The sequence below is a fragment of the Bos mutus genome, chromosome 1 (assembly GCF_027580195.1).
Source record: "Bos mutus isolate GX-2022 chromosome 1, NWIPB_WYAK_1.1, whole genome shotgun sequence".
Taxonomy (NCBI): domain Eukaryota; kingdom Metazoa; phylum Chordata; class Mammalia; order Artiodactyla; family Bovidae; genus Bos; species Bos mutus.
Window position 1 is genome coordinate 55,869,412 of NC_091617.1, and position 23,345 is coordinate 55,892,756.

Genomic DNA, 23,345 nt, shown 5'->3' on the forward strand with positions numbered 1-23,345 from the left:
CAAATAATCGAGTGATTGCCATCTATATCAGGGCTTCCCTGGGGGCTCAGACAGTAAAGAATCTGCCTGCAGTGTGGGAGACCTGGCTTCGATCCCTGGGTCAGGAGATCTCCTAGAGAAGGAAATGACAACCCACTCCAGTATCCTTGCCCAGAAAATTCCATGGATGGAGGAGCCTGATAGGCTACAGCCCATGGGGTCACAAAGAGTTGGACACGACTGAGTGACTTCTCTTTCTTCTTTGCCATCTATATCAGAGGGCTTTCTAAAATGTAGAGATAGTAAGAAAATATGAAATGGAAATACAGTTTGTATTTTTAATAATTAAGCTTGTGCAGTAATCAGCCGTGATACAAATTGGTGTCTTTTAGCTTTTAAGTTTGGACTCCATTTAGCCTGTTTAGGTTACATCTGTCAGACTAAAACTTTATATATATATATATATATATATATATATATATGTGTGTGTGTGTGTGTGTGTGTGTATATACACATATATATGCACACACATATATATAGATACTGAACATGTGTCAAAGATTTCTTTAACTCATTGATAAAGGAATAGGATGGTTCAAAGGACAATTCAAGAGGCATTTGTAGATACTAAAGAATGTTGGGATAAAAGTCCTCTGCGGAAAAGCGTTAACATAGCCAATGACTGCTTATCCTCAGAGACTGCTTACAAGAGTCACCCTTGGCTGGCATCTCAGGAACTTGGATTTTAGGAATGTCCCCCCATTTTGTTAGGGAACTGTTGACCGAAACCATCCACCTTGGCCAAACACAATGATAACCATTTGTCTGAGTTGTCTCACAAAAGGAGGTTCCAATAAAGAACGCAGTGCTGCTGCTGTAAACTAACCAGGAAAATTTTGGAGGGGCCCCAAGGAAGGACGACACACCAACCCATAGTATGTCTTATAAAAGTAACCTGAAGAGAGCGAGGGAAAAGGGAACTCCCTTGCACTGTTGGTGGGAATAGATAACAGCCACTATGGAAGACAGTATGGAGATTCCTTTAAAAACTAGGAATAAACTACCTAGAAATAATACAATACTAGGAATAAAATGACACAACAAATCCCATTATGGGGCATATACTCTGAGAAAACCATAATTGAAAAAAGCATGTACACCAATGTTCATTGCAGCACCATTTACAGACATAGAAGCAACCTAGATATCTATCAATAGATGAATGTATAAAGAAGTTGTGCTACATATATAGTGGAATATTACTCAACCATAAAAAGGAATGCATTTGAGCCAGTGCTAATGAGGTGGATGAACCTAGAGCCTATTATACAGTGAAGTAAATCAGAAAGAGAAAAAGCATATATTAACATATATATGGAATCTAGAAAGATGGTACTGATGAACCTATGTGCAGGTCAGCAATGGAGATGCAGACAGAACAGACTTACAGACACAGAGTTGGGGGAAGGAGAGGATGGGACGAATGGAGAGAGTAGCATAGAATCGTGTGTGTTAAGTTGCTTGAGTTGTGTGTGACTCTGGGACCCTATGGACTAGCTCACAAGGCTCCTCTGTCCATGGAGATCCTCCAGGCGAGAATACAGCAGTGGGTTGCCATGCCCTCCTCCAGGGGATCTTCCCGACCTAGGGATCAAACCCACGTCTCCTGCGGCTCCTGCTTTGCAGGCAGATTCTTTACCCCTGAGCTACCAGAGAAGCCATGGAAACATATACTACCATATATAAAACAGATAGTGGGAATTTGCTGTATGACTCGAGGATCTCAAACTGGGACTCTGTAACAACCTAGAAGAGTGGGAATGGCATAGGAGGTGGGAGGGAGGTTCAAGAGGGAGGGGACATATGTTTACCTACGGCTGATTCATCTTGATATATGGCAGAAACCAACACAGTATTGTAAAGCAGTTATCCTTCAATTGAAAAACTAACCTGAAAGAATTTGGGAGGGGCCAAAAGGAAGAAGGAGGAGACTATATCCTGCCTACCTCCAGAAGCCCTCACATTGGAATTCATCTTGGCTGAGATGTGCATGTGCCATCAGAAGGGACCCTGAGTCAGAATGGCCAGAGATAACCCAGAAAGTAACCTCATTACCATATAACCTGAGACTGTGAGTCACATGGCATAACAATCCTGGGTTCCCTTCCCTGCTGCTCCCTACCTGGGCACCCCTTCCCCATATAGTCTCTTGGTCAGTAAAGTCTTTTGCTTTGTATCTCCTTGGACAATTCATTTCTGAGCATTAGACAAGAGCCCTCTCTCAGACCCTGGAACGGATTCCCCTTTCCCAGCAATTCCAGAACTGATCAAAGTGGCTCACTGTGCCTAAACTGTCAATACAAACAATGAGGTTTGTGCTGGACAAATGCTTTCCTTCTATGAGTCTGGCATTTTGGTAGGTGCCAGGCATAAACTGCCCAAGTGGCCAGCTCCTGATGAAACACTCATCACTGAGTCTCTCACAAGCTTCTCTGGTGAACATTTCATATGTGCTGTCACAATGCATCTCTGGGAGAAGTAAGCTCAACTTTTGTGACCACTCGGAGAGAATTCTTAGAAGCTCAAGCCTAGTATCCCCGGACTTCACTTCAGTGCCTTTTTGATTTCCTGATTTTGCTTTGTATCCGTTCACTGTAATAAATCATAGCTGTGAGGCAACTATATGCTGAGTCTTGTGAGTCCCCCTAGTGAAATGTCAAACCTGGGAGTGGTCTTGGGGACCCCTGACACAGATCCAAAATATATTAATATTCTACGGGGCCATAAAATATAGGAGTTATCTTTTATACTAAACAAAAATCACTGACAAACCAAAATTACACGAGCCATCTGTGTGCCACAGTGCCTGAGTTCGAGCAGGTTGTTAGAGGATGGCAGGGCCTCTCTTCAGAGGCCTATGTTGCCCAGACACTGTTAGGCATGATTATTAGAAAGATGAGGAAAGGGCTCCTGCCCATGAGAGATTTTCAAGGTTAAATATAATTATGAGAAAATGCAATAAATATGATTAGAAATTCATAGTACTTCTGTGGAGGCAAAACCTATAGTGCTTAAAGACAGAGTCTCTAGAGCTTTAGGTCTAGGTCCTGGTTTACCATTTACTAGCCCTGTTATTGAGCCATTTACTTAACCTTCCTGAGGTTTCCTCATCTGTAAAGTGTCATAATATAAACCTATTTAATAAAGTGTAAGGATTAGGCACAATGCATTTAGAACAATGACAAATTGGAGTCACTACCATTTCCCTTGTAGTTTTTTAAAGGGTTATTTCTTTAGAATTCAGAGTCTCAGCCACTGGATCAACAAGAAAGTCCCTCATTTGTATTTTTATATGCACCAAACACAGTCCAGTGAGAAACTGGAGGGCACAATTCAGTGGAGTTTAGGGAAGAAAGTGAAGGCAAGGATGTGAGTGGGGCTTCTAAAACTGAACTAGATTGTAATTTCCAGTTCCCAAGATCCAAAGTGGAATGTTAGCTATATGGCATCCTTTCAAATGTTCAATGGCTAGGAAAAGGGAGGGGCAGGAACCTTCATTATTTAAGATGGGGAAAGCTGTCTTAAAATTTAACCTAGCTTTGCAGAGGTTGGCATCATAAATTCCAAATGAGTTTGATGTAGGACAATGTTAATTCCTTTAGTGTTCATTTTCATTCCTTCCCCCCCACCAAAGCTCCTCTTTTTCTAAAACTACCCCATGCCGTGTGTTCAGTGATACGGAAAATACTTGAACAGCCAGCAGGCTCTGAGTGCCTATCCTCTGGAATTCCTGCATTGATTTTAAAAGCAACACGGACCCTCTAAACAACTGCAGCTTCTGCAATGGAAGAGGATAATGTCAATGCCAATGGAGAGGAAGGCTAATGAGACCACAGAATACATTCGCTTTTGCAGCATCTGTTGAGCTCAGAGGTATTTCCAGACACAATTTACACAGTATGCTGATCTCTGAGCAGCCAATAGATAGGTCCGTGAGGAGGAGAGGAGGAAAAGAGCTTTGGGCAAGGCTGAATTTTATAAAGCATGGAGATGTAAAGCAAGAGAACATTACTTTGAGACACAACCATTCCCAAGGAAGTGTCCAAAGGGGATATGTCAAATTTTTATTACATTTAAAGCTGTTAAAAACAAACAAACAAAAAAACTAAGGAGCTCTATATTCTGAAGGAAGAAAGAGAATGGGTGGAATTTAGATATATCTTTTTCAGATCCCCTTCCATTATAGACCTAAAGTCACTTTTTAGTTTAGAAATATAATCATGTAATATGCATAACTTGGCTTGATGAAAAAATGTGATGCTTTGGTGCATTTAGAGTATATACCTCAAAACTGCAGACAATTTTAAAAATCAAATTTGTCTTTTGAAGAAACATCTAATAGAAAAAAAGCTCAAATCTCAGCTTCTCACTGCATTCCTGACTCATCCTCATTTCTGTGTCCTAGAATTTTCTCAGCAGGTGCTCCATGCTCTGTCATGAACAGCACTTTGCTCAAGCCTTTTTGGTAGAACTTACTGCTTGGAAAGTCTCAGTTTATATGCCAACCTCCCTCTCTCAAAGCACCATTGAGAACAGCAGCTTTGTTCTGATGTTCTCTAACCCCAGGCATCCCCAGCCACATACATCATCTCCTTGCCCACCTGTGATGTTGATATTCCCTTCTGTTCTGACCTTGGCACTCCTCTCATGTGTTTATGTGTGCTAAGTGATTTCAGTCGTATCTGACTCTTTGCAACCCTATGGACTCTAGCCTGCCAGGCTCCTCCGTCCAAGGGATTCTCCAGACAAGAATACTGGTGTCAGTTGCCATGCCCTCCTCCAGGGATCTTCCCTATGCAAGGATGGAACCTCTGTCTCTTGTGGCTCCAGCATTGCAGGAGGATTCTTTACCACTGAGCCACTAGGGAAGCCCAGACTCTTCTCATGCACCTACTTATTCAGCTTGAGCAACTTCACCCAGGTTCTTGGTTTTAACTGCTACCTACATACAGATAATTCAACTACTTTCCTTCATTCCAGATTTTTCTCTTGAGCTCCAGATGCACAAAACCCACTGCCTAATGGCTGGGATGGACTGTGGTGGCCCTCCCAAATGCAATAAATCCAAACGCTATCTTCTTTCCCCTCTAATGTACCTCCCGGCTTATGGTCCACTTAAAAGAACTGGTGCAACAATTACTCTTATTATACAAGTCAAACTTATGAGTCATTCTGACCCTCTTCTTTTCTTTCACCTATATCAGATCTGAAGGTTCTTCCCCCACTCCCCCACTCTGCTATGAAAGCACTCAAGCTCATTTGCATGATACATAAGCCCAGTGGCAAGGCCAATAAATAGTTGACAACTAGCTGGGGTGAGTTCCGATTTGTAGCATTTGCCAACAACCATGGTAGAAATACTCCTGTCATAACTGGCTTCAAGCTACCATTGTAATGTCACTGAATACAAGGAAACTGGGAAGAAATGCCCAGTTCCAGACTGTTACATAGTATATACACCATATAAAGACAATAACCATAAACATCCTCAAAAAAATAGGTAGTAGTAAAATGTAGCAAAATAAATTAGGAAGTGATCCATTTTGAATATTTAGCCTGTAATATAATGTATTTAAAAGTAAGATTACATAATTTAAGTGCTTATAATGGCTGAGTTTAATAATTGGCTTTCAAAATTCCTGAAAATTTAACCATGGACACTTGCAAGCACGCTCCTTTATAATCTGGAGTATGCCTGCCATTCCAGCTTTATTTCTATGCGTATCTTCCCTTTAACCCTATGTTTTGTTGATACTAGATTACGTTTGCCTTCTTAAATAAGCTGCCTTTGCCAGCAATGCCTTCTGTATCCTTCCCGCCTCATCCCATCCACTAGGCAAACACCTACTCATCTTTTGAGACTTAAAGTCATCTCACTTATAAATCTTTTCATTAATCTCCTACCTTCTTCCTCCAGATACAAATGTACCTGAGGACTTTGTGCATATTTTAAGCATAACCCTTGATTGGCATCTATGATTTACAAGTTTAACTTTGCTGCTAAACCATGTTGCCATGTCTCATTTTTTTTAAATCTCAGATACATAGGCCTTTTAAAAAAGTTGTAGAAAAAAGTAATTATAATATCTGTAGCCACTCAGTAAATAGAGGGTTGAGCCAATTTCTGGTGCCACCACCCAGGGGATTGTGTTTTTGTTTTTTTTCTTTGAAGATTTCCTGTGGGTTTCTGGACATTTCTAACTTATGCCTTGGTTGGGTTCCTCTCTTTCCCATTATATCCTCTCCAGAACCGTGATTTCAAGCATTCACATGTTTTGTTACAGTGGCAAAAGCATCTTTGGATATAAAAGACCTGCAAAACACAGTCTCAAAAAAAGAGACAAATGTACATCTTTTAGAATTGTTTCTGCTTTTATATAACAAGCCAATATCTTCCCTAGAGCAATTCCAGCCACACAGGAAATAACATGCTTTCTGTTTGGGCTTTTATTTCCTTAGTCCTGGGTTAGAACCAGTTAGCCCATATCGCTTCCGCCCAAGATGCAACTGACTGACTTCCAAATTCAGCGGACACCTTCCCTGCTAGAGACTCTTGCCCCTGAACTTCTAGTCTCTGAAGCCAGTCTGCTGCCTTTAAAGCTTTTTCAATTGAGGAGTCCATGCAGCCTCCAGACCTGTGATGGTCAGACCTTCTCAAGCCTTTTTTTAACCTACTGCTCTCCTCAAAGCTCAGATTCTCTCACAACCATTTGTTTTTCACAGGATTCTCTCTCCTACTCCTTCAGCTACTGGCCACTAAGCCTTTTCTCAAGCAAACCACCCACATAACTATGAAGTAATTAGATTTTCAGGAGTCCAGGCCCCAGCTGGCAGGAGATTTTTCTCAATACATGTATTGTTTGAGGTCATTTCCTGCACAGCTTCAAATCAATTTCCCACAGGGACAAAGATCACTATCCCATGTGCTAGACTTGTTTTATCTAATGTTCTGAGTCAACTAATCAATCTATTCCAGAGGAAAATTTTATATTTTATTTCTCTCCAGAACAGTACTTCACACAGTTAAATACTCAAAAAAAAAAAAAAAAATTTTTTTTTGTTGTTGAATAAACCAAAGAAAATTTGTGATGTTTTTCCCATGAAAAGTACCCAGACTTACATAACACTAATAAGACTTAATTTTTTTTTTTTTTTTTTTGGCCACATCTCCTTGCATACAGGATCTTAGTAGTCTTCCAACCAGGGATTGAACCCATGTCCCCTTGCAGTGGAACATATGAGTCTTAACCACTGGACCACCAAGAAGTCCCAACAAGACTTCTTACCTCCAAGTGACTTACAGTCTAGGAAGACAAACCACCAAGACCTTCAGCAGTTCTAAAAATTTCAGGCCAACTTAGGTCTGAAGATTATTCGCAAGGTCTGGTTTGCTCACACCAAATACGCAGTGACCACTGACAGCGTGTTATCTGTGCCTTCCTGGTCCTTAATTAAAATAAACAGATGACATCTTTATAGAAATCTTTCACTCCAAGAGCTCTTCATACATTGAGCTCTCTTTAATTCATAAAACGTGTACTCAGTGTTTTCAGATTTAAAAATCGCATTAAAACGCTATACTCCTTGAATAAGTCAAACTGAGGCACAGAGGTTTCCCACCGGGATGGAAGTTTCTGGATGAAATCCGCCTGGAAACAGAACAAGCAGAGCGTTGCAGCTCCCAGCCCCGCCCCTCCCGCCCCACCAGACAACTGTTCCCCTCCGGGCAGGGGCAAAGTGGTTTGGCAACTCCTGACAGATGGACAGCTGAGAGAACGGACTCTCCCACAGGCCCCGGCCCCTGCGCCAGCTGTGCGCGGGCCTCGTGCGCCACGCCGGCTGTCCCCGGAGCAGCGGAGAGAATCGTGCGGCTGAGAAAGCAGCTCTCCGCGGGAGGGAGGCGGGCGGGCTTGACTGACACCCGAGAGGGCTGGCTTTTTGGAAGGCTCTTAGCAACGGCCCTGGTTTGACCCTCCTCAGCCATGAGAAAATCGAATCAGTGTACCCTTCTCCCAGGCGCTTGTAGCATCAGCAGCGCAACGTCAAGGGGGCCTTCCTCCCTGCCTGTTAATTACCTGCTCTCTCCCATCTCAGGGTTCCTGCCTTTGCAAAAGTGCCTCTGGGAGGAAGGAAGAAACGACTACCACCCAGCCCCCTTGCTGCCCCGGGGCTTCAGGCTTGATTGTGAGTCCTGGTGCGTCGTTTCGTCTTATTGATAGGCGGGATTGAGAGGTGGCATCCATCCCCCCACCCCCCAGCCCCTATCCCCCCGGACAGACAGGGGCTTTATTCTAAGAGTCACTGGCGCGTGGCTGCGCTTTTCTCTCCCGTTTGTAGGTGAAACCCCAGTGACTTCATTGGCTCCTTGATTTAAACCACGCCCGGCTGTCTGCCCGCTTTGCTGCTGCCGGGCCAGGCGGCCCAGCCACATCCCAGCCCAGGGTGCAGAGAGCCGGGCGGGTGCTCTATTGTGTGGATGCCTCGCGTGTCCTCTCTTCTCTTCCAGAGATGGCTAACAGGGGCCCGAGCTACGGCTTAAGCCGAGAGGTGCAGGAGAAGATCGAGCAGAAGTACGACGCGGACCTGGAGAACAAGCTGGTGGACTGGATCATCCTTCAGTGCGCCGAGGACATAGAGCACCCGCCCCCGGGCAGGGCCCATTTTCAGAAATGGTTGATGGACGGAACGGTAAGGACCGGCAACGATCCTAGTGGATGAGGGGCGAGCGGTGCGCAGGGAAGCCCTCCAGGGTCTCCTCTTTTTACGTGAGGCTGGCTGCCAAGCTCTTGTCTCGTGGGGATGGAGATGGGAATGCCTTTATCTCTTCGAGGATGGACGATCTGGGCTCCCTGCTAGAATTCCCTCGCTAGATTAGTACCCTCCGCCCATCCCAGACATCACAGCTTGCTTCTGAGTTGCTGGCAGATTGGAAGCCCTTTTGCTCTTTACAGCGAGAGTAGAGATAAGTATTTCCTTGAGATCTTTCCAGCCTTCTTGGTGCATCAGCTCCTGGAAGGGAGATGAGGGGTGGGGGGGAGGGGATTCCTTCCCCCAGGAGTAATAGGTTGGTTATATAGTAAAACAAAGGAAGGGGTGGAGGAGTAGGACTCACCACCTTCCCATTCTTCCTGGAGCTATCTGCCTTGGGGATGCTCAGTGCCTGTCTGTTGAATGGATGGATTCTCATGAAACTGAAGGGAATCCTTATTTGATAACTGCTTTTCTAAGGAGATGCTGCTGTGTATTTGGGTGGATGGGGACCACAGGCTCTGCTGATGCCAACAAGCCGGTCTTTTCCCACAGGCTGTGATTTACTGTTACATAACTGCTGTCCCAGGCTTCTGTTGGGTTATGCCCAGCGCTTTGGTTATAGGTATCTGGGGGGAGCCACCCGGTTTGGTTCCTTTACATATCATTAGCCCTTACCCGATGCATTATTGAAGCCTGATTCTGATCTGCCTTTTGATGGAAGAAATAATACTATATCATTCTACCTCTCTGGAAGCCACTAACTCATCCCTCCATAGAAAGCTTGAAATCGTGACTGCATCACTGCACACATTCCCTCTCTAAACAGTCTTTCCCTCACCCAGAAAAAGGAAGGGAGGAGTTAGGAGGGAAGAGGATTCCCAAGCTACTGGCCTCATCACGGTCAGGAGCAGCCAGAGGATGGGTTTTTGGGATTCAGTGTGGGAGCCTGGCCACCCAGCTCAGAGCCCATGCCTTTCTGGGGTGCCAGATTGGCCCAGGCCCAAACCTGTAGTCTGTGCCCTGTGGGGGCCAGGATTTCACTTTGCATTTAGGGACTAGTAAATATAAAGGGAAACACTGATTCTGTACCCCCACCCCCACCCTTTCCTTCTTCAGGTCTTGTGCAAGCTGATAAACAGTTTATACCCACCAGGACAAGAGCCCATTCCCAAGATCTCAGAGTCCAAGATGGCTTTTAAGCAGATGGAGCAGATCTCCCAGTTCCTAAAAGCTGCGGAGATCTATGGTGTCAGGACCACCGACATTTTTCAGACCGTGGATCTGTGGGAAGGTAAACAGCTTTCTCATGCCTTCCGCTCTTTCTCCCCTCCCCCACCCTTTTGCTTTTCTCTTTGTGAAACCTGCCCACAGTGTTCTTCCGTGTGCTTCCATGCGTGTGTGCACATGTGATTTGAGAATGTGAGAGGATTATCAGCTGTCACCCAGGCGCGCTGTTTGCCTCCTACTTTGTGATGTTCTATTGCAAGTGTTCCTCCTCTAAGGAACACACACCTCGGGACACAGCAGGGACCCCGCAAACTAAAGGCATAAACAGAAGCCTCTGTGGAGAAGAAGCTAACAAGGTTGCATGGATGCCTCTCCTTTCTTTTACTCCTCCCACAACATAATTTTCTCTACAAATGACAGCTCCTGGAGGGGATGGGGGTCGGCAAGTACGCTTCTGACTCACCAGCAGCCAGGGTTATAGACAAAGCTGCCTGGCACAACTTTGTCATTCAATCTGAGAAATAATAGCACCCCAGCCTTGTATTAAATGATTACTTGGGAGGTTGATGACTATGCCTTGCAGATGTGTATTTGCTCAGAGACAGTGACAAATGATTTTTTCTTTTATAGTTGTGAATTAAGAAATCTAACAAGGCATAAAAAGGAAATCAAGTTTCTAGACATATTTATCAATCCACCACCATTAGGGAAAGTGATGTGGATGGAGATACCACCAGAGAATTTGGGACCCACGGTCACAGGGCTCAGAGTCCCCTGGAGCCCAAATGTACACTTCCATCCAAGCATGTTTTTCCACACCAGGCCTGCCGCGGTGAGGAGAGGGAGGGACTTGTGTGAGCAGGGCTACCAGGTTGACGCTTCACTCTCACACTCATTGTCACCAGCTGTCATCGGTGGTTCAATCAACAGGATACTCGGGGCAGTGGCCCAAGTGGCTCTACTGACAATGAGAATGGACAGACTTTCCTGGGATCAGGAGACAATGATATATGAAGGGGTATTCAGATGATGGTTGAACCATATTTCTAGCAGAGGACCATTCTACTAAACACCTTATAAAGAAGCAATTGCCTCCTTAATCCTCACCCCCCGACACACACCCTGTCTCCATGTCATGCAGAGAACTGGCATTTCCTGTTTCCTTCACAGATGAGTACTTAAGAATCCTAGGAGGCCGATCAGTTTATCAGTCATGTTTTGCTATTATTTAGAAGCTCAGATATTCAGACCTTCGGGCCAGGCCATTGAACCTCATGGACACTAGCCTCCAAATCCCCACAGAATGTCATCGTTCAGCGTTAGTCCCTGCTTTATAGGTCAAAACTATGCTGATTTTTCCTTGCTAATAATACCTATTGCTTATCAATATTTTCCTCAACACTAGGCACAGTACTACTGCCTTTCTGCATAATACCAATCAATTCTCCTAACAATTCCAGGAGAGGGGGTGTTGTCGTATGACTGGCTAGTAATTAGCAGAGCCAGGACTCAAACCCAGGCTCTGTGATGTCAGAGTAGGGCCTTCACTTGTCTGCATGCCATGCTTTGGCCAGCATGCTATTTCCTTCCCCTACACCACGAGTGTGCTGTTGAGTCATAACCATGAGTGAGGAGATGAGGAGGAGAGGGAGTATGATTCAGGGCTGTGTGGGATGGAAGGTGAGAGCCCCTGTACTGGCAGGTTTGTGTGAATGGAAGGGGTCCCAGTGAGTCCCCCCACCCCACCGAGTACAGGAAGTATATAGGATAAGGAAGAAACTGGGAGGGCTGGGGGAGGTGGGGAGCCCAAGGGTGCTTTTCTGTGCTGAGGAGGCTTTGCTTGTCTTTCCTCTTTTCCAAAGATCACACAGGTGAACTTAAGGCACAGGAGGTGCTAGCAGTGAGGGGGAGGAGGATGGGGGCAAGGGTTCCCTGATAAGTAGAGTAGGTGATGATGAAACTAGAGCTCACCCACAATTACTTATGTATATTGTACTACCTGCCCCAACCCCAGGCATCAGCTAGCTCTCAGGGAAGAGGGAAGTTGAGGGGCATCAGTGTGACAGCAGGAGCCTGAGATGGGGTGGTAGAAGGGTGGGCTCCAAGGCAGGGTGATACTCCTAGAGAAAAGGGGAAAAGCAGACACTCTGAGGTGGACAGGTGGGCTCCCAGGGCAAAGAAAGATGGGGCTGTAAAGGAAATAAGGAAGGCAACTGATTACTGCTAGGGCGCTGTGGCTGAGATGCTGTGGTCAGGAGAGCTGGCATAGAACAGATACTTCAGAGTGTCTAGAGGCTCCAGGGCCTGGTGGGCCCCTCCATGGAGGGACAACTCAGGACTGAGGTTGGGAGATTCATTCTGTGTGCTAGAAGGGATACTTGACATCCCCCAGGAGCCCTGTCTGCAGCTTGGGCTGGTTACCATACAGTGGAGCCAGAGGCAGGAAAGTGAGTTACTTTGAGCAGAGATGGGGGAGCGATGTGGCCCTGGGTGAGTCCAGGAATGAAAGCCATGGAACAACAGCACCAACAAGCATGAGGCTGGATCCTTCTGCCAGAGCCGCTGGTCCCCTGCGAGTCTGGGGATGAGTGAGCTGGAGTCTAAGGGATGCCGCTGGGCAGGCTGGCAGGTGTCGATATGCCTATGTGCGTGAGAGGGTGTCCATGTTTGTGTGCTCAGCTATTGGACGGGCCATCCCCTTAGCTTAGTTTCACATTCTTCTTGCTCTTCTGCACCTGACCTGTGGTTTTAATGCTGTCATCAAATTTCACATTACTCACATTCACTCCTGATTCCACGCATTGTGGTCATGGTAGCTGTGGCTCCAAGGGGCCAGCCCTCCTTGCCTGGGTACTTCTCTTCCTTGTCTGCAGGCACTTTATACTCGACAGCTCTCAGTGCCTTGTCTCCCCTGCTTGGCATCTTCCTAAGTAAGGCGTCTGCTTGCCCATGGCTGCCCAGTGACTCTGTGCTGCTCTTATGTTGCAGATGAATAAAGCCGCAGAAGCCCAAAGCTTGCCAAATGCCTTCTCTTTTAGCTTCAGTTGTTTAGACAGGCAGACGCCCCAGAGGTATCCTCTATCTTGAAAACCCTTTTAGATACAAGGTGAAATGTTTGGAATGGATTTGGGGTCAACCAGGATAAAAGGTTCAAGGCCTTAAGAAGGAACCCAGGGCTAAATGGTCTAAAAAACAACCCAACTACAGAGATACAGATAAGGTTACTGGAGTTCCCCTTGAAGGAAGCCGGGTGACCTATTCCTTTCAGTGATAGAGGAGCAGTGAGGGCGGCTTAGAGTCATGGAAGGAGAGGTCTTTCTCATGGATGGGAGAAGGTGGATGCCTGGCAGGTTTGGGATTCACCCCAGGTCCCTGGAAAGGACGGGTGGGGCCATCTCAGTTGTGACTCTGGAGAGCAATGGAGGTTAGTTTTCAGCATCTCTTCTGTGGAGGGAAAGGGGGAAGAAGAGAAAGGGAGGAGCCGGAAAAGGAGGGGTGTCTGTGTGTGTAAGAGATGATGCATGAGAGCAAGTGAGTGTGCTGGTCACAAAGCGTGCAAAGGAATGTCACCCTGGAGGGTAGGAGAGTGCAGGCCCCTAAGTCAGAAATTAGACCACCAGTTTCAAACCTCTGCTCCACCACTTACCAATGAGCTTTGCTAAGCTTCTATTTTCTCACTTGTAAAATGGGAATAATAGTGTCTATTTCACAGGGTTGATGTGAGATGTCAATGAGACAATGCATTAAAAGTGCTTAGCGCAGTGCTTCTACTGTGGAAGAGTAGACCATAAAATATGATAGCAGTTTTCAAGTTACTATTATCATTGTCTCTTTAAAAAGACTAACAGAAAGTGAGGGCAGCAGGAGCAAGGCTGGAAGGGAACATGTTCTGTCTGGAATGAATGGACTTCATTAAGGGCCTCACACAGCGGCCGGGAGGGTTGCCTGGATGACCTTTTCTCTCTCTGTCATCTCCAGTGGCTTCACCTCTGGTCATTCTCCAAAACGAGGGGTCATCTTTTGGGTCTCTTTATTGACTTTTTTCCACCTCTATGGTCATTACCCTTCATGTTTTTCCCATGATATACATTGCTTTGCCTATTCCAAACCGAGGTGTCTTGGTACTATGGGAAGAGCGTGAGTTTTAGCGTCATGCTCCAGACCTTGGTTAGACTGCTTAGCTTCTCAGAGGCTCAGTTCCCTTCTATAATCAGCTCTCCCCTTGTAGGATTCCTGCAAGGATTAAATGTATAAAATGCCTAGCGTGATGCCTGGCTAAGAGACACCTAATAAACATTGGTTTTTTTCCCTCTGCTGTCAATCCATCAATAAATACCCTTTTTGGTTCCCATGCATAACCAGGCAAAATGAGCATTAGACACCTAGAATTCTAGAATGTCAGAGTAGACAAGACTCAAAGATCAATCAAATCTGATCGCTCTTCCCCATAATCCTACTGATGAGGGTCTGGGACACATGGTTTTATGCTGTCTTCGTGTTCCCCTCCTTGATGACTGAGTGTTGGAGAGGTTTATACTGGGGGTGCAGTGCCTGGAATATATTCCAAATATGGAGCCATATATGTTCTCTGGGAGGTGTCACTGTATGTGTCATTCCTCAATAGTAAGAAAAGACAAGACTTTTCACCCAGTCTGAGAGCTGTTCAGGGACATTGTACAGTACCCGTGGTGACTTGAGACATTACAGAAATGCCTGCTGCTTGAAGCCTCCTTTTCTCTCAGAGCAGCCATTACTGCATTTATTCCAGGCACTGCTCACTCTGGTGTGTGGCGGGCTCTTCCTTCAGCAGTGGTCCTTCAACTGCAGTGTGCACCAGAAAGAACCTCCTGTCAGGCTTGTGACAACCCAGATTACTGGACCCCAGCCCCAGAGTTTTGGAGATATTAAGTCTGGGGTGGGGCTTAGGGATTTGCATTTCTTACCCATTCACAGGTGATACTGCTTCTGCTGGTCTGGGAACTCCACTCTGAGAACCACTGCCCTACAGAATTTTTCAGCGAGGCAAGGAGTATAAATTTATAAAGCCCACAGAGCAGCCCAACCTACCCTCTGACATTTCACCCTGATTTAAAGCAATAGTTTTCACCTTGAGTGGAGAACTGAGGGTTATGCCTAAGTTATTACTCAGGAAAATAAGAAATGTTTTTTTCATCCATTGACCGCTTTCTCTATAAGTCCCAGAAAGATTGAAAAAAAAAAAAAAAAAACCCAGTATTCTAAGAGCAACAAGGTGGAGTCAAGAATAATGTAAAATAAAAGTAATTCCAAAGCAAGAGCTTTGAATGTAAGACTGCATTTTAGTATTGAAAGCAGAGTATCCAACCTGACTATACCTGCCCAGATGACTCCTCTGGCCTTATTTCTTTCCCTTTAACTTTTTGTTATTTTTTTCTACCCAAAGACATGCATAAGAGAATGAAAATAATTTTAAAAATTAAGGGAACAGAATCCTTGTTCAGGTATCTTTTTGGTAAAAGCCTTCGAACTCTATGGGCACTGGGGTTCCTTATAATATAGAACCCTTGGCCAATCCCCCCGGACATGATCCTTTAATCGCTGGATTGTAAGACTATACCGGGGAGACACTGCGCTGCGATAAAGCAGTAAACAGGGAACAGAGTGCTGTCAAGTAAGTTGATTTAAGAGATTCTGACAAGGAAAGCTACCTTGCCACCATCTCTTTTTATAATTGCAAGTCTAATATTAGTTTCCCCTATGATAGGGGGCTGGAAAGGTTCAGGAGCCTGATTAAAATCCTGAGCTGTTATGTAAACTCGGCCCCTCTCTTTTGTGTATCACTTTCCTTCTGTGGCCAGTGGTCTCAGATCACCACCTGGACTCTGAGCCTCCCTGGTGGCTCAGTCGGGAAAGAATCTCCCTGCAATGCAGGAGACTCAGGTTCAGTCCCTGGGTCAGGAAGGTCCCCTGAAGAAGGAAATGGCAACCTACTCCAGTATTCTTGCCTGGGACAATCCCATGGACAGAGGAGCCTGGAGGGCTACAGTCCATGGGGTCGCAAGAGTTGGACACGACTTAGCGACTAAACCACCAACGCCACCTGGACTCAGTCTCATTCATACACTCCCGGCATCTAGAAAAGTCCCAGCACCTAGTTGGTACTTTAGAACCATTCTCCTCCTCCCCCTTCTTCCTCTTTCACCCTCTTTTTCTTGGAGAAATAGCCTTGAACAGCAGTTTCAAGCGGTCTTGTCAAAGTAACTAGGGGTAGTTTTCAGGAAGCAAAGCAATTCCAAGCTTCTGAGGTTCTGAGCAGCCTCCCCAATGTGGATTTAACTATTGATGTTACTTCTGACTTTGTGGAGAGTAGCTCTGAAGGAAGCAGTTATGGCTTAGCAACTTTAATTTAGTACCTACCACATATCAGACATTGGGATGTTTTTAAAAATTAAAAAAGTATAGTATTGGAGGCAGTGCTTGCATGTCCATCTGGCTGCATCACAATCATCACAGGAGATTGTCCCAGGGTGTGAATTTTCAAGATCCTCAATTCTGATAATCGGTCTAGTTAGGAGTCACCAGGTGAAACCCATGTTTCTTAAACTTGTCTGATGGCATGAATCATATGGAAAGATTATTAAAAATACAAACTCTCAGGCCCCACCCAGGACTGCCAGATCAGTCCCTCCAGGGAATGACCTCAAATTTCATGTTGTTTTTTTTTTTAAAGAAAGTCAGGAAATTTTTATATTTTTAAAGTGTTCCCCCAACCTCATCTGATAAATAATTCCAGAAGCTTGGGAAACTATGTTCTATAGCAGGCTGGGTTCTAGGCAGATGGATGTGCGGTTGTGATTCAAGCAGTTTAGCTTTTGCGGCTTTATAACTGGCTCACTTCACAGATCTTTCCCAACCTCACTGCTCCTTCAAACATTTCAATGTTTGACTCTCAGTGACAGGAATCAACCTCCAAAAACAGCCCGCTTCTACCCAATAGCACTTGATCTGAGCTTCTGAACTGGCAAGAGAAATGAGGCTGGAATAGAGGCTCTCTTCCCATTTGGTTCACCCAAAATAGTAGAATTCTTTCCAAAGTGTGCCTTTTAGAAAATAAAATAGACATGAACTGGTTGCAGAAGGCAGATTTCTGTTCATTTATATTACTTAATCTTGACAATAATTATTTTAACTTGATCTGCAAACTGGTGGGGATCTCTGGGCCTCAATTGCTTTCTTTTGCTTTAATCTGACTAGGGTTGAGAAATTATTCCAAACAAAACAAAGGTTTGAGGTCATTTGAAATTTGTGCCTCAGATTTTATGGGGATTTTATGCCTGTGGGAGATGGCAGTGTGGCCTCCTAGATTGTTTGTGGGCTTTGCCTTCAGACAGACCTGAGTTAGAGCTTGGCCCTGATTTACTTGTTGGATAGCTCTGGCAAGTTAATTAACTTTCCTAAGTTAATTTTTCCATCCACCTTTTGGGAGGAATCATATCAAGTCCATGGGGGTCGGTGAAACTGTTAGTCACTGAGTTGTGTCTGACTCTTTGTGACTCCACGGACTATAGCCCGCCAGGCTCCTCTGTCCATGGAATTCTCTAGGCAAGAATACTGGAGTGTGTATCCATGCACTTCTCCAGGGGATCTTCCTGACCCAGGGATTGAACCCCAATCTTCTGCATTGCAGGCAGATTCTTTACCGTCTGAGCCACCTCTTCACAGATGGCTCTAGTGGTAAAGAATCCGCCAGCCAATACAGGAGATGTAAGAGACATGGGTTCAGTCCCTGGGTTGGGAAGATCCCCAGGAGGAGGGCATGGCAATCCATTACAGTATTCTTGCCTGGAGAATCCCATGGTCATAGAGCCTGGTGGGCTACAGTCTGTAGGGTCACAAAGAGTTGGACACGACTGAAACGACTTAGCAGCAACAGCTACGAAATGGAGCTCACAATCACATATAATGAAGTGTTTTTGAAGTGAAAGTCGCTCAGTTACGTTCAACTCTGCAACCCCATGAACTGTAGCCTGCCAGGGTCCTCTGTCCATGGGATTCTCCAGGCCAGAATACTGGAGTGGGTTGCCATTTCCTCCTCCAGGGGATCTTCTGACCCAGATATCAAACCCAGGTCTCCCGCATTGCAGGGGGATTCTTTACCAGCTGAGTCACAAGGGAAGCCCACGAATACTTGAGTGGGTAGCCTATCCCTTCTCCAGGGGATCTTCCTGACCCAGGGATCGAACCCAGGTCTCTCACATTGCAGGCGTATTCTTTACCATCTCAGCTACCAGGGAAACCAATAAAGTGTTTAGCCTATCATTTATAACAAATCTCTTGTCTCCGGACCTTTCTTTTTTAAAAAAGGTTTTCCAGTTTTTCCCTGTCTAATGCCTGTTTACCCAGCTTCTTTTGCCCAATCACACAATTTCTTCCTTTTGGACGCTTCTGGCTTGAGGGTGGGGTGGGATTTATAGGTCTACATTCCTGGATATCTTCCCCTTGCCCCAGCTTAGTTCTCCCTCTCCTCCTCTCTGGGCTCATGCAGTGTGTGTGTGTTAGCCCTATGTGATGGGATGGGGGCTGGGTCTATGGTTTAACAGAGCTTGCTTCCCACCCCTGGCACCAGGAAAGTATCTGTGGCTGCTTGCCAGGTGCCAGGCTCCACATTTTCCCAGATCCTGGACATGCCAGATGTGCTCTTTCCAACCACCAGGCACAGATTTCTGGTGTGCTTCCTGTAGAGAGTGGAGATGAGTGACGTACCCAGACCTTTCTAAGCTTCCATGTGCTTCAGTTTCTCGAGATTCTCTTTAATGGCTCACTGCTTGAAAGCAAGCCCTCTCCATATCTCCTCCCACAGTGATCTTTCAGAATATCATCATGACAGTTCTATCAAAAAAATGTATCTTATGATACAGTGACAGTCGCAGAAATGCTTTAAATCTGCGGAAGAGAGGGAACATTCTCATAACCTCTCCTTCATTTCCTCTCTCTGACTTCTCAGTATCCCTTGGGCCCACCTCCTTCCATCTGCTGCCCAGATCCTCCTTTCTCCACCAGCCCAGCTGTTCCTTGCGTCTGGTGTGGGGCTCTCCATTGAGAAAGTTTCATCCCTGTATGTATTATCCATCCCACAGGGCCTCACAATCCAGGAAATCGTCCTGTGGTTAATGTGGGCAGTGTAGGAGGGGCGGGGAGAGAGATGAGGATCTGCTGTCTCTCCCTCCTCTTTGAATAAATGGACATCCTGAGCTGGACTTCCTCTACAGGCCTTAATAGTTTATTTTGTTATAGTTATGCTCCATTCTCACTTTTTGTCTGCCTTTCCCCTGCAATTCTGTATTCTCTGGGGACTAGGCTGCAGCAGCCTGCCCCGGGGAGATTGCAGATGGTTCACTCAGTCTGGAGAGGAACTTTAATGTCTACCCTTAACTTTCACAGCCCCCTGCTAGGCTGAACACTGCACCTCTCCCCCAGCCTGGGGCTTTAGCTTCTGCGCTTCACGCTTGTGCCGTACGTATGCCTTTGATCTGGTTCTTAATTGTGGGGCTAAGCACACAGTAGCAACTTCCCTTTTCCTTGTCCAGGCCATGTCAGCTGGCTAGAAGCGGGGAGGGGAGAAAGGATGGAAGAGGAGACTGCCTTGTAGGCCAGTTGTCCGCTCCGTGGCTGAAGGGTCAGGGCTCCTTCGGTGACAGTGTGCCCCTTCCCCCTGAGTGAGGGGGCATACCTCTCCCTCACTCCCTCTCAGTCTCTCCTCCTCTCTCCCTCCCTCACTCTCTCTCATGCAAGCCATTTATTTATTATCTCCATTTAGCTCCTTTCAAGCAGCACAAAATGAAGAGCCTCTCACCACGTCACACTGGATGCTCTCTGTGTTGATTTGCTTTTCTTCATCTGCCAGGCCTCCAGCCCAAAGAACCAAGTGAATACTCAATTTGATGCACATGGGTGATTTTAGACCCTTTTAACCCAGATAAAGTAAAAGGAAGAATCCTCCTGGGGTTTGGTGCAGTTCATCCATCCAGTCAATATCTTTGCAGTTTCCTTTTCTCTTTTCAGTCCGGAAGAAAATCTCCTGTGCAGACCCCCACACCAGCCTGGCCACAGCACCTCCCCTCACCACTGCTTGTAGAACCCTCGGAGGCTGGGGCCTCTGCTAAGGGCAGAGACCCACCTCTGTCTGAGCTGCTCAGTTATTGGAATGTGTTATGCATGCAACTGGGAATGGATTAGAACCTGGGTATCTCTGGCATGCACCACATAAAGAAAAATTAGTCAGGAGATTTTTTTGTTGTTGTTCCTTTCTGAAGAGTTTGGCTATGGTTGTCTTTGGGCCACTTTGAGGTGTATTTTGTATCCCTCTCCCTCCAGTGTGCTCAACTACAGCCTCCTATGAGAACTTCTTCCCAGAGGTCCAGCCCCATGCTCCTCGACTCCTTGGCCCCGACACACACTTGGCTTTAATCTCTTCATTGGCTTCCAGGAAAGGACATGGCAGCCGTGCAGAGGACCCTGATGGCTCTGGGCAGCGTTGCTGTCACCAAGGATGATGGCTGTTACCGGGGAGAACCGTCTTGGTTTCACAGGTAAAAAGACCTTTCCAGTCACACGCTCTCCCCTTCCCTGGGCCGAGGATGATTTTAACAAAAGTGAGCATCTGAAGCCTTGGAGCTCCCTGGAGGCTGTTTGGACATAAAGTCCAGGCGAGAAACAGGCAAACACAGCCCCACAGCTGAATCTCCCGGAACAAGGCTAGACCTATGCTGCCAGTTCAGGTGAATATACCACCAGAGCTCTTCCTGCTTTTCAGATACCTGAACACTGCAGCTCTGCCCACATTATGTCTCTCCTGAGGCAGAGCAGAACTGAATGGCTTTTCTCACATGTGCCTTCATGTCTGAATTTGGTTTTATTATGAGCCAACTTGCCCTGAATGCACATATTTATTTATTTTCCCACATAATGAAGGTAAAATATGTTTTTATTTGTTGGAACAGTCCTGTCCTCCTAGCATATCCATTAATAGCATTCTCTGTCATTCTCAGAGGTGGCCTGAAGTGGATAATAAATTATATCGTTGTGTCGGTAAAGGGCCTTTTCCTAAAGAAATTTGTTTTGCTGTTTGTTTGGGGCAGAGAGAGGTAGCAAGGGAGCTTAAAGTTAACCCAATAGCTCAGTGGGAGATGAAAAGAGCACGTTGTACAGATAATTGACCCTTCATTCCTCTAATCCCCTCTTCTTCTTGACAGTTTAAAAAGGTACCAGCTTGTGGCAATGTAAATGAACCTGGTCTGAAAAGCTAGATATTGCCAGGTGAAACCCTGGTTTTAGCCCCCATTTTGTTAGTGACCCCATAAAACCAGCATTATTTACTATCTGGCTCTTCATTAAAGCTCGCAGACGTCTGTCTAGGGTAAGAAATTTCACCTCCTTAACTCACTACATCCCTCAGCTCTAAGGTGGGACATTCATCCTTGGCCCCATACAGAAAAGGGTGGAGTGGGATGAATGAAATGCTTACTAAAAAAGAGCTGATTTTAATTTTCACAAGGGCTTGAGGTAACTGGTGAGAGGAGAGACAGGAAAGCTGTCTGAGAGTAAAATCTCCAGAGAAGCAGCACTGGTTCTTTGCTGTGGAAATTCTGGAAATTCACTTAAGAGTAGAGAGGTCGTGTATCAGAGTAGGGCCCGTCTGTGGTAGGGTCATGGCCCAGGTGGTGCTGCAACCCAGGGCAGGGTCGTAGCTCAGGGTAGAACCATAGTTCCTGGCAGGACTGTGGTTCAGAATAAGGCTGTCCTTCTAATCGGTGGCCCCCAAAAGAACATGTCTAACTGCATATCTTGGGAAAGGTTTAAAAACGGAATGATAGTGTTCCCTCTCATTCCCTCTGCCCAGGAAAGCCCAGCAGAATCGGAGAGGATTTTCCGAGGAGCAGCTTCGCCAGGGACAGAACGTAATAGGCCTGCAGATGGGCAGCAACAAGGGAGCCTCCCAGGCAGGCATGACCGGGTATGGAATGCCCAGGCAGATCATGTAAGACGCCACGTCCCGCAACCTGTAGTGAGGACGAAAGTGCCGCATCGTGGTCTCTATGATAAAGAAGTAGTTAGTCACCTTCTGACCTTCTCAAAGCCTCCTGCCCCTGGTTTTTGCAAGTGCTGCATTTCTGCTGCGAATCCACGTTGCCTACTGCTGCCACCTCCTGTTCATTTAGAACTATGCAAAGACTCCACTTCCTCTTCCTCAGCTCCTTTGCCCTAGAAGCCTTCGTTTGTCTGATTATTTATTTATTTATTTGCCAAAAATGTCCCTCCTCAACTTACAGAACGCACCTAATAAACAAATTAGTCTTGTGTCTTCAAATGTAACATTTCTTCTTTATCTCTAGGGACTTTGCAGACAGGGCTGATCATTTCATTCAAGAAGCTAGCAATATGGAATTAAGCTGTAGAAATGTAAGTTAACTTTCAGGTAGTCCTTACAAGGTTATACCGGTCATCTTGATAGTTGCAGTAAAAAGTTTCGGAATAGTTTTGCCCACTCTGACAGCCTGAAGCCAAGAGCTCAAGAACAAGGTCTTTGCCCCCCACATATTTTTTGAGTACCTACCTTATGCTTATTATGCCAGACTCTGGCCAAGGGGTTGGGGGGACGATACAGAAATGAGCAATCCGAAGCCCCAGTTCTTCACGGACTCACGTATAGATGCCCAGAAAGTATGGAGGGTGTTTATATCAGCTGGATGATTGAAGAGAGAACAGTTTTCCCTTCTCTATCAATAATCTTCCTCCCCACAGGCCAGATTCTGGGTCTGATGCAGATATTTATACAGTTTCTTCATCAGCCAGAAGTGATAAGCAATCTACATTGCTCTCTGTAAACATTTGTTTACGGAACACTCTTGAACTTTGCCCAAGACTGGATCTAGCTGAGATGTTTTAAATATTTTTCTGATCCATGAAAGCTTAAGAAGGGAAATAAACCTCGGGAACCACCATCTTACTCTTTCCTCCCAGTGAAAAAGGAAAACACTGTGATTCATTTAGTAAAAAAACGAAGTCTTTTACTCATATAATGAATTGTTAACTAACAAGAAAAGGTAAAATAAGTGAAACTGTAGACAGTGCCACACTCTAGATGCTGGATGATGGTTCATCAGACTGTGTTTTTTGCAGTTCTAGGCTTCCATAGAGAGTTCTGCAGGATTCCCATGGGGCTGAAGTGATTCATGGGGTCACAAAGAGTCGGACACGACTGAGCAACTGAACTGAACAGAAGCGGGATGGGGAGGAGGCTGAATTCTGGTCCCTACTCCTTCATGTAGGGCTTCCCAGGTGGCGCTAGT

The 23,345-nt window shown here is 45.8% G+C and overlaps 1 protein-coding gene across 1 annotated transcript; it reads left to right on the forward strand.

The window, feature by feature from the left end:
* Window positions 1-7,946: 7,946 nt before the first annotated feature.
* On the forward strand, window positions 7,947-22,173 carry TAGLN3 (transgelin 3). The gene is made up of 5 exons (XM_070369064.1): window positions 7,947-8,223; window positions 8,336-8,727; window positions 9,907-10,081; window positions 20,483-20,585; window positions 21,896-22,173. Exons 2-5 carry the CDS (start codon window positions 8,548-8,550, stop codon window positions 22,035-22,037), a joined length of 600 nt encoding a protein of 199 aa, XP_070225165.1. The 5' UTR covers window positions 7,947-8,223; window positions 8,336-8,547; the 3' UTR covers window positions 22,038-22,173.
* The last annotated feature ends 1,172 nt before the right edge of the window (window positions 22,174-23,345 follow it).

What these genes read in the sequence shown, in the direction of transcription:
- TAGLN3 (XM_070369064.1), top strand. Translation starts at nt 8,548, where the DNA reads ATGGCTAACAGGGGCCCGAGCTACGGCTTAAGCCGAGAGGTGCAGGAG. An exon ending in AATGGTTGATGGACGGAACG is followed by an intron (nt 8,728 to 9,906) that starts GTAAGGACCGGC and finishes TTCCTTCTTCAG; the next exon opens with GTCTTGTGCAAGCTGATAAA. An exon ending in GAACCGTCTTGGTTTCACAG is followed by an intron (nt 20,586 to 21,895) that starts GTAAAAAGACCT and finishes CCCTCTGCCCAG; the next exon opens with GAAAGCCCAGCAGAATCGGA.